The sequence below is a fragment of the Grammomys surdaster genome, unplaced genomic scaffold, assembly GCF_004785775.1.
Source record: "Grammomys surdaster isolate TR1022 unplaced genomic scaffold, NIH_TR_1.0 126612, whole genome shotgun sequence".
In the NCBI taxonomy this organism is placed as follows: Eukaryota; Metazoa; Chordata; class Mammalia; order Rodentia; family Muridae; genus Grammomys; species Grammomys surdaster.
The window spans coordinates 1,875,758-1,887,032 of NW_021621401.1; the positions used below are offsets into that span (position 1 = coordinate 1,875,758).

General features: G+C 44.9%; 1 protein-coding gene across 1 annotated transcript in view; it reads left to right on the forward strand.

Moving 5' to 3' along the window:
* Positions 1-1,218, forward strand: part of LOC114615273 (prostatic spermine-binding protein-like) — a gene marked incomplete at its 3' end in the record, with an annotated part of 7,293 nt that extends 6,075 nt beyond the window's left edge. Inside the window, exon 5 of the mRNA XM_028761005.1 lies at positions 1,196-1,218. Coding sequence (XP_028616838.1) covers positions 1,196-1,218 — 23 coding nt within the window. The remainder of the gene's footprint in view (positions 1-1,195) is intronic.
* Between the last annotated feature and the right edge of the window lie 10,057 nt (positions 1,219-11,275).

Consider the following 11,275-nt stretch of genomic DNA (forward strand, 5'->3'; position numbering starts at 1 on the left):
TCATCATCATCATCACCTTTGTCATCACCATCTCTTTCCTCATTGTCATCATGGCCATGGTTGTCATCATGGATGTTTCCCCATTTGAAGCCCATCCCTCTGATACAGAGGCCTGGTGCATACACACCATTGACAGTCACTAGATACTTGTCTGCACCTCCACTGTCATTGAAGGAATTGCCCCTTCTAACACCAAAGGTGGCCACATGCCCCTTGTTTGTAGTGAAGTTCAGGGAAGTCAGGCAGAGCTTTGCAGTGCCGTCCACCTTTATCACGAGCTCTCCGTCCTGCAGAAGGAACTCTCTATACTTTGGTGACCGGGATCCATAGACTTCACTCCAGTAATTGCCAAACTGCAGCTGCATGCTGGAAAGAGATCAAGTCAGCACAACCTCAGGACGCCAGTTTTTCTCACATCTGCATCCTATCTATTCTGGTTCCTGGTTCACAGTTCAGTCTCCAGAAATGCCCAGCTCTCATGGGGCAGCCTGGATCCTTCCCCTTCCAGGCACATCCCTCCTCAAACGACCTCAGAGAGTCTTGCCCAGGTCAGACACCTGTACCAGGGCAGCTATGTCTGCTACTGCACCCACCCAGAGCTGGAATGTTTTGCAGGCTCTACCCAACTCACAGCTCCCCCTCTGGAGTCCTCTACCTTATCAGCCCCAAATGAGGCAGGAGCCACACTGCTAAGATCAGTATACCCGAGACAGACCTTATGAGCAGAGACCAGAGAGACAGGCTCTTCTCAGCTCTTCTCTCCTTGTGTAGTCAGGGAGGAACAGGGGTAACGGGGGAGCCCTGGAAGCTGTCCTACTGAGCAAAGGTGTGACATGACCACCCCAAATCTTCCGGACTGTTCCTAATGCCAGCTTCTTTCTTTGCTTGCAAATTAAGATGCTTATCAAATCAGAAACAGAATGCAGGAAGGATGTCCAATACAACTAGAATTTCAGATAACCATGAGTAATATTCAGTACACTATGCCACATGTTACAGGGTCTGTTTGGTCATTTTTGACATTGATTCATTATTCATTTTGTGCACGTGTATGTGTATGCATTTATAGATGTTCATCCATTTAGCCCACATGTAGCAAGTTCTTAGTGGAGGTGGGAGGTGGGTTCAACTCCCAGCACCATGGAAGGAAACAAGACAGTATTTTCATGTTGTCAGTGTTGAACTGAGTATGCAGATGAAGATGATGAAGATGATGATGATGACGGTGTGTGTGTGTGTGTGTGTGTGTATTCTGCATGTGTCTGTCTGTCTGTCTGTCTGCGATGCATGTGTGGGCATGTAAAGGCTAGAGTTGGGCACCAGTGTCTTCCTCTATGGCCATATGCCTTATTGCCTGGAGACAGGGTTTCTCACTGAATGGAGACTGTGTTACAGCTAGACTGGCTGGCCAGGACTCCTGGGATCTTCCTGTCACTGACCCCAGTGCTTACCTGACAGCCACCTCCATCCTTCCAGACACCTTTTCCTTTTCTATGGCTTCTGGGAATCTGAACCCAGGCCTTCATGTTTGCAGAGCAAATGTTCGCTCTTACTTTCCCTGTCTTTTTCCCAGACATGCCCCTCATGTTGTTAGGCAGTCTCCATGGCAACCTGGAATTGCCTTTTGAGTAAGACCCTGGCTTGTGGGCAGTTCAGGCCCCCCATCTCTGCTCACACAGTTTAGGGGTACAGTCCTATGCTGCTGCTCTTGGCTTTCACATGGGTTCTGGGCATCCAAACTTAGGGCCTCACACTCACACAGCAAACACTTTATCCACCGAGCCTTCTCCCCATTCACCCAACATCAAAGGTTTTAAGAATTAAGATAACCTCAATATTGCACAGAAGATACACTAAAAGAATATTCATGCTGGGCAGTGGTGGCTCATGCCTTTAATCCCAGCACTTGGAAGGCAGAGGCAGGCGGATTTCTGAGTTCGAGGCCAGCCTGGTCTACAGAATGAGTTCCAGGACTGCCAAGGCTATACAGAGCAAACCCTGTCTGAGGGAAAAAAAAAGAATATTCATTGTTCCTCTGAAATTCTATTAATCTTGGGGGACTGTGTTTGCATTTACCAAGTTGGGAAATAGTAACAAAGGTCTTAGTGACAATCTAGGAGAACAGATCTCAAGAGTCAGACACTGAGGAGGCCAGTCAAGACCTGGCCTGTCCAAAGGGAATGACCACCTTTCTGGAGTGAATCAAAGGTTCCGAGTGACGGAGAGAACTCTCATTTTATGCCTTGTGAAGACTTCTCAGACATGTGATCAGTTTCTGTCACTACCAAGAGGCACTAAAGCCACCACAACCACCTGGAAGAGAGACTCTTCAAGCCTCTATGGTCCTTTCTGAACAAGAAAGTTGGAGGTCCTTCTCCACCTGTATCTCTGAGGACTGTCCAGTCTTAATCAAGCCTGGGTATTACAGTCCTGAGTAGGCTTGCTCAGATCAGGTTTCTAGGTAAGCCACAGGAAGTGGGTCCAATTGAGGGGTGCTGCAGGGAAACCCAGGAACCGGAGTCCTACTTACCCTTTGATGAGGTTTATTGCTGTTAAGAAGATTCTCATGCCTTTAAGTTCCCCCTGGTCTTCACCGTGAACATAGAAGTAAGTGCCGCCACTATTCCCCAGGACATCTGAAAGTGAGACATTAGGAGAGTGTTCAGGACCACTCCTTCCCTCAGAGGCCCTTGTGCTTAGTACAGGACAGGGAAAGTGAAGGCCACAAAGGCTCAGGTACTCACTCTGGGCCCTGCAGGTAGGACCGGCAAGGAGAGCCAAGGTCAGCAACAGCAGCATGGCTCCTGAGGGTGTATGTTACAATCTGGCACTTAGAAGCCACACAGAGATGGTAAGATTTCAATGAGGCTCTGAGAAAAAGATATCAGATGTAAGAGATCCCCATACCCCACATTCAGACAAGAGAACATTCAGAAACCCTCTTCTCCCATAGGCTCAAGAGGCTTCAGAAGAGATGGCTTCATCCACATGCCCACACTGTGACCTTCCTGACACATAATGTCACTGTGCTAACATTCTGATTAATAGCTGAGCAGTGGGTCCCATGTTGTTATATGACACTTGGCTCCCAAAATCTAAAGGTGCACCTGGAAAACCCCCGTATTCCAAAGCCATCCTCCATGGTTCAGTCTCTAGCTGGCTTAACCCATTCTCCCTTTGCTGCTCTGGCCTCTCCTCCTGCACCAGACTAGGTCCCTGCTCCTTCCTTACTTGTGCTCTCTGGACTGAGCCCCTTGGCTTCTCCCTTTATATCCTGATGTCACTCAGCCATGGCTGCTGCGGGAATGGTTTCTGGAAATGCCTCATCAGCTGGTCTTCAGAACTTAACTTTTGCCAGACCTTGCCACCAAGATATTCATATGATTTGAGACCATTTAAAACTATGTACTCAGCCTGTTTTCCTGCTGTGTACTCGACTTGTTTAAATTTATCCTGCCTTTAAGAAAACAATATAACTAACCTTACTATGCCTTTGACTCCCAAGTAATCAAGTTTTACAAGCTAGACTGAACAGGCAGTTTTAATCTTGAACTTTGTTCTGTACTTAGGACCCTTTCATCCCCTGGCCTAGAGTAATGTGTGTTTGCCTGGCCTGAGAACTTCACTGGCTGAGAGTACCTACTTCAAGACAACCTTGAAGATAACAAATATCTATCATAAATTCTGGAAGCTAAACATGAATCCAGGCAGATAATCTCGGTTTTTTTTTTTTGTTTTTTAATCCTGTACTGGGTCAGTAGTGACCAGTAAAGAAATTTCTTCCCTTGTAAAACTAAAAGTCTGGTAAGAGATACTTAAGACAAAATTTCCGTATGTCTTTCCCCTCCCTTGTTACTGTGTCTGTACAGTAAGTTCTGAGGGTACCCTTCTGTTGAACAGGAAGGAGCAGGTGAAGTTTGGTTTGTTCTTGCTTTAAATGACCATACTAGAAATTAATTTCTGGGTTTCAAAAAGCTCCTCCACATGGCAAAACTTTCTTTCTGATCAGAAGCAGAAAGGTGAGCAGCTCAACCAGGAAATTCAGCAGGTGTTTATCCTCACAAGTTTTCTACTCACTTCCTGGAGGGAAAGATCTCAGTCTTGGTTGGTTGGTTGGTTGGTTGGTTGGTTTGTTGGTTGGTTGGTTGGCTAGCTGGCTGGCTGGCTGGCTGGCTCACTGGTTCACTGGCTGGCTGGCTGGCTGGTTGGTTGGTTGGCTGGCTGGCTGGCTTGTTGGTTGGTTGGTTGGTTGGTTGGTTGGTTGGTTGGTTGGCTGGCTTGTTGATTGGTTGGTTGGTTGATTGGTTGGTTTTAAAAGAATTGCTGCAAAAGCAATGAAGGAAAGTGGGAAAGGGTGAGTATTCAAGTCTTGGGAACGTACCAACATTTGTATAAACAAAACTCTTAGTAAGTCTTGCAAAAGCGCTGGAGAGATTGCAGGACCAGTGTTCAGTTCCCAGGATCTACATGATCGCTCAGAACCTTCTGTAACTCCAGTTCTGTGATAGCCAATGCCCTCTTCTGATCTCTGTGGAGTCTAGTCACACATGTGGTACATATACATACACCCAGGCAAAACCCACATACACATAAAATAAAGGTCAAACTATGTTTTAAGTTTTCCATACATGTTACCAAATGGTGGAAATTAAAATTTTTTCATAACTATTTACAAGGTGAGGATCAGTAAAAGGTTTGTGTAAACATTTTACAATGTGGGGAGATTGAATTATAAATATATTCATAGTAGTAAATAAAAGTTTTATAGTATTTGATATAAAAGACTAATATTTAATGTTTCTTATAAACCCATCCTCTAAGTTCTAAGCATCCTTCTCTTCAGACTCATTGACAAGGCATTGGCTCTCTTTTTATGTCCTGCTACAGAATAAGAAATGTGTACGTGTGTGTGTGTGTGTGTGTGTGTGTGTGTGTGTACCTACATATTTTCTTTTAAAGCAAAATTCATAATCTTTGGCTTGCTAGGGTCATATATCTACAGCACAGACAGAAATCCAGCTTTTAGACATCCTATTAATTGAAGACAGCTTGTAGCACATGCTTTCTGGTACATGTGTATCTCATATAATAACTCAATTCTAATTTAGTCATGGCAAATACACACAGATCAGGTTTTAACTACTATGATTTCCCAAGTGCATGAGTTTATCTGAATCATGTTGGTTAGATATAATAAAGATGAAAACAACAAATCTCTTTTTTTCTTGCCATTTTCCATGTTGACCATCCAAGAATATTGTATGAAAGAGAACGCTTCTCATATGCTTTTATTGTATTAGATTTCTATGCTGTTAAATTGAAAGTGTTATATAGCATTTATATAGACTTTAGACATATAGGTATATACATTTTAATTTATTTCTTTATCCTGTGAGGCTGCACATGTACCACTATACATGTATGCAGGTCAGAGAACAATTGACAGGAGTCAGTGATCCAGAAAACTCTTCCTCCATGTGAGTCCCAGGGATTGAACTCAGAGCGGCAGACTTAGCGACAGGCATCATTACTTGCTGAGCCCTACACACATTCTTGGCCCTACACATATTTTAAAGCTATTCTTCATTTCTTATTATTTTTATTCCATGGGTGCATACATTTTTAATCATAGCTACACTGGGTGTTAAATGTAATTGAATCACTTTGAAATTATAGTTGTTTATAAAGTGGTCATTTAAAAGACTTCAACATAAATAGATACCTAAAGGACCCTTTTCTGAGTATCCAAAAGCCTTGCGAAAACCTCAGAAAACATAAGTAATTATCTTTCTTTAAAAACTTATTTTATTTTTAATTATGTGTAAATATGTGGAGGGGTGCAGAGGTCCTCAAAGAAGGTGTCATATTCCCTAAAGCTGTAGTTATAGGCAGTGAGCACATGGGTGCTGAGACCTAAACTCAGGTCCTCTAGAAGAGCTGGAAGCTCTCTTAACTACTGAGTGATTTCTCCAGCTCTATAAGCAATTATCCTAAATAAATAAATAAATAAATAAATACCATAGAATCTTGGGACTGGAAAAATGGATCAGTGGTTAAGAACACTGACTGCTCTTCCAGAGGTCCTGAGTTCAATTCCCAGCAACCACATGGTGGCCACAACCATCTGTAATGGGATCTGGCGCCCTCTTCTGGTGTGTCTGAAGACAGCTACAGTGTACTCATCATGTATATATAACAAGTAAATAAAATCTTTTTTAAAAATTGATTTAAAAAAATAAAATCTTGATAATCTTGCAACGTACATGCATGCCAAAGTAGATTTAAAACTCCCAGTTACATAGCAATGTTTACCATTAGGGCACCATACATGAGGATATCCCCCAGAGGCCCATACATGAGGATATCCCCCAGAGCCCCATACATGAGGATATCCCCCAGAGGCCCATACATGAGGATATCCCCCAGAGCCCCATACATGAGGATATCCCCCAGAGGCCCATACATGAGGATATCCCCCAGAGCCTCATACATGAGGATATCCCCCAGAGCCTCATACATGAGGATATCCCCAGAGCCTCATACATGAGGATATCCCCCAGAGGCTCATACATGAGGATATCCCCCAGAGCCTCATACATGAGGGTATCCCCCAGAGGCTCATACATGAGGATATCCCCCAGAGGCTCATACATGAGGATATCCCCCAGAGCCTCATACATGAGGATATCCCCCAGAGCCTCATACATGAGGGTATCCCCCAGAGCCTCATACATGAGGATATCCCCCAGAGGCCCATACATGAGGATATCCCCCAGAGCCTCATACATGAGGATATCCCCCAGAGCCTCATACATGAGGATATCCCCAGAGCCTCATACATGAGGATATCCCCCAGAGCCTCATACATGAGGATATCCCCCAGAGGCCCATACATGAGGGTATCCCCCAGAGGCTCATACATGAGGATATCCCCCAGAGGCCCATACATGAGGGTATCCCCCAGAGGCTCATATCTGAGTACTTGGTCCCTGTAGGTGGCGCTGCTTGGGGAGGTTTAGAAGCTATGGCCTTAATGGAAGAAGTATGTCGCCTGGGCCTGCGCTTTGAGAGTTTAAAGATTCGAAATGTGTCTAGTTTATCCTTTCTGCTTCGTGCCTGCCATTGAAGAAGTAGGCTCTGAGCTGCTCCAGAGGCCACACTGTCCCCAACATCATGGACTCTAATCCAAATAAACTCTTCCTTCCCAAGGTAGCCTTGGTCGTGGTGTTTCATCACGGCAATAGGAAAGTAATTCATACAACCACAAAACAGCTTCTCACTGTGTAGACACTACTAACAGCACAGTTAAGCCCCTACTCACCTACTGTGGGTCAGAGGGAGCATATCTTTCTCCTGTCGAGGCTCTTCACGTAGATAAATCTGTACTAGCACTAATGGTACAGCCATCTAATTTTCTGCCTCTATCTGAAAGTGATCATATATTAAAACACAAAATGACGCAGTAACATTAGAGTGCACGCTTAGATCATCGAAAGACTATTCGATGCCTGCGGATGTGGTTCAACTGGTAGAGTCGAGCCTGCCGGGCATGCACAAGACACTTGTTTGGTCCCCACTATCACATAAACGGGACATGGTGGCGCAGGCCTGGAGTGCTAGCACTTGAGAGATGGAAGCAGTTCGTGTTTGGCCATATAGCAAGCTGGTCTCCATCCTGGACTACATGACTTCATGTGTCAATTAGAAAATAAAAGCTATTCAATATCAATTCCTCACAGGAACCAGCGAGAGAGAAGAGGCGCATAGTTTCTCATACCTATACAATTACAGTTGGCAACGCTAAAAACGTTACTTAAATTGGTAGGCAAGCAAATCTGGTTTGATGAGGATGATGATGATGGTGATGATGATGGTGGTGGTGATGGTGATGATGGTGATGGTGATGATGATGGTGGTGGTGATGACTGTGCATGTGTTATATGTACTTATGTGGATATGTGAGCGTGTGCATATGTGTGGGGAGGCAGAGATCTCTCACCAAACCATTAACGAGTTGATTCAGCTAGGCTAGCTGTGTAACAACTGAAGGGACTCTAGCCGGCACAAGCATGGCTAACAGAGCTCTGGCAGGCCCTCCCCTCTCCCCAATTCCCTGGTAAGGAAACAGCCACCAGAGCCCAGCCTTCTCCAAAGCAACATTCCCATTTTGCTAACAGTCAAACTAGATTCACATTCCTAGTCTCGGGACCTGATCCTACCCTGTCCCTCCAAATATTTTCTTAATTGCCTGTTAAATTGGCAAACGAATATAAAACTTGCTGTTATCTTAGCCAAGGTACCTGAGCTGTAAAAATAGGTAACCGATGCCCGCCAAGCCCTCAGTAACTACAGGCAGCTCACCAGCTCCTTCGCTCCCTCACCACTCCAGCTCCAGACCAAGTGTCTAGGAGGACGAGGGCCTTGGATTCTGGAGTGAGTGTCTAAGGGAATGAGTTAAGGGCCTTGAAGCCAGGTGTCCTGGTAAAGCCCCAGTCTCTAACAGATACTCCTCTGCTTAACCTATAATGTCAAAATATGATCGGATGACCCCTACAGGTCACCCAAGCCCCCTTGCTTTGCAGTTTCTCCCTTTAAATATGCAATACAGGTTCAGATCCCGAGCTGACCGCCTCCCTGAAGCTTCCGGCTTTGAAGTGAATTTTCTCAGCTTTCATCCCGAACCCAACACCCCCTGCCTTGCTAAAATCTGTTAGATTAGATCCCTAAAGCTAGACACCAAGGTCTAGTCCTTTATTTGGCCACTTCCTCCTCCTGAGGCTGACTACTGAGGTCCAGCTATCGAAGTCCAGCAATCAAAAGCCCCTTTGGCTCACTTAATAATATGTCTGATTAAAATGAAACGCTTCATCCTAACATGGATCCATTATACCCCCTTCATCCCCCTTTGCCACGCCCAGTATGGCTAGAGTCCCTTCACTTATTAGCTAGCTAACCTAGCAATCAGGATAGCTGCTTTCAAATCCAGAATGAAAATGGACAAATTATGCCAACCAACGCCGGTTTGCGTCAGCCCATCTCCTTAAACTGGGAACAACGAACCACACTCATTTCCTTATCTTGCGCCTCCCAGACAAGTTCAGCAGCTAAATCGGATCTCTCCTGAATCACACCAAACAGTATCATCCATCAGAGTGACTTCCTGCTCCACAGGCAGGGAATACAGTGGACAGCTCCTGGTGGGAACAAATGACAGTCTACTAATCCTTGGCCTTGCTTGCCTCCAGAGCAGACAGACAGATACAAACTCGAAATTGCTTTGGGTGCCAGGAGCAACAAGTTAGAGCCTGGCTGTTGTCCCAGCTATCATAACACTTCACGTTGTGTTTTCCACAGACACAGCCACCAGCTTTCATTTTTATTTTGCCTACAAGACTCGAGGATGTCATTTGGTGTGCTGAGACTCCATGAGTACGCTCAGAGGGCTTGGAGTGTCACTTTTATCAATGTTTTTACGACAGAGGCTTGGTCTCTTTCTGTCCCAACAAACTAGGCCACCATTCTTAGGATACCAATTTAAGAGAAGTAATATTGAAAAGCAGAGAAGAGATACATAGTCAATGTGGTCATATTGGGATAAGGAACAAATGAAGGGCCCCGGAGATACCAAACCCTAAGTCTATCTTCAGGATCCTGACATGACTTTTAGGTCTCAATAGAGAGCAATTTGTGTGCATAATTAAAAAGCCCTGATCAAAGTACAGCTCTACCCATCAATGCCCCTGTTCTGATCTGTCTTGCAAGGTTGTTTAATGAGTTATCAGAACTGTGAAATCAGTTGCTGATAGGTAAGTTCTTCCTCTGGCCAGCACCAGAGTTTCAGCCTGTCCGTTCTCCCAGCCGGAGATTCCTGGGCTGCCGGTAAAAGCCACCCAACATAGTCTCATTTTCATTGCCCTCTGGAATACGTTGCATGAGAATGGTTCTGCTGTCCCCGTCATAAGGGGGCTGTGACTTTGAGATTCAATTGTTTCAATAGACTGACAGCTGGAGATATATTATCAACCCTCCTAATGCAACCACACCAAACAAGCCTGTCAGTCATCTGTACAGGAAACAACCTTGGGAAAGGCTGCTTGCTTTAGAGATTATAGAAATAGTACAGAGCCTGACTAGGACAACAAGGCCCTAGGCCACTGCTCACTCTTTCATCTTTCTCTTTACTCTGGAATAAACTCTAGCTGTCTTCTCCATTTTTGTCTGTGTGCCTTCTCTGGATTCTTTTGAAGGTAACAAGGACCACTTTATTGAGACAGATTTTCTCTGAGTAACTGGGGCTGTCCTAGAACTTGCTCTGTAGACCAGGATGACCTTGGATTCAGAGATCCACCTCCTGAGTGCTGGGATGAATGGTATGAGCCACCACCACTTGACCTGTGGAGTCTTTTTCCTGTGAGCTCCTTGGGCTCCTCACTATCTCCCCAGAAGAAGGTGTAACACTGGACTTCACCATTCAACACACAATTCTTCACTCACCTTACTCTTCTGCTACCAGAGATTCCAGGGAAAGGCTGACACAGCCAAGAACACTTCAGAACGGTTCCAACCTGGTGCTGACTATGCACAAATATGGCCCCTGTATCTCCTCTTTCTCTGCATCCCTCCCCAGATGATATTTGTAGAGGGCTCAGAAGATGGAATTGCTGCTCATAAGGTCCATAAGCCCCCAAGATTAATGTGGCAGACTAGGAAGGTCCTTTTGTGCTAGGATCGGGGGCGAGGGTTTAGTAAGAGCTCTGAATCTGGGAGATGTGGTATGGCGCCGCATCCAATGGCTATGGTAGGCAGATGTCTGCACACTCATCCTGTTTAAACAGACACTTAGAAGTTGCTTTACTAAAAAGCATTGCCTCTTCACTTCTGTGCACAAAATAACTGAAAGCAAAATGAAAGTCTGGCTTCTCTGTTTTTCTACTGCCTTTGCTTCTCGTTACCTGTTTATTTCTTTACATCAGCACAGGACACTCAGTGAGCTTGTATCTAGATGACAATGGTGTTCCATTCTTTGCAAAGCATGTCGAGTGTTCTTGTCCTAAATTGGATTCCAGTGTCTCCAAAAACATCACAGAAAAGACAGTTCCCAATAAAGATCCATGGGGATGAGGTTGGACCCTGTAGCATAATTTCCCCTGGGAACTAGTTTTGTCCTTAGAGCAATAAGAAAAAATTCCTAGCGCCTTGCAGGATACAACTGAGATAATGACAGGTTAGACCACCACTAGACCAGGATGACTTAATTATGCATGCCTTGTGTGGT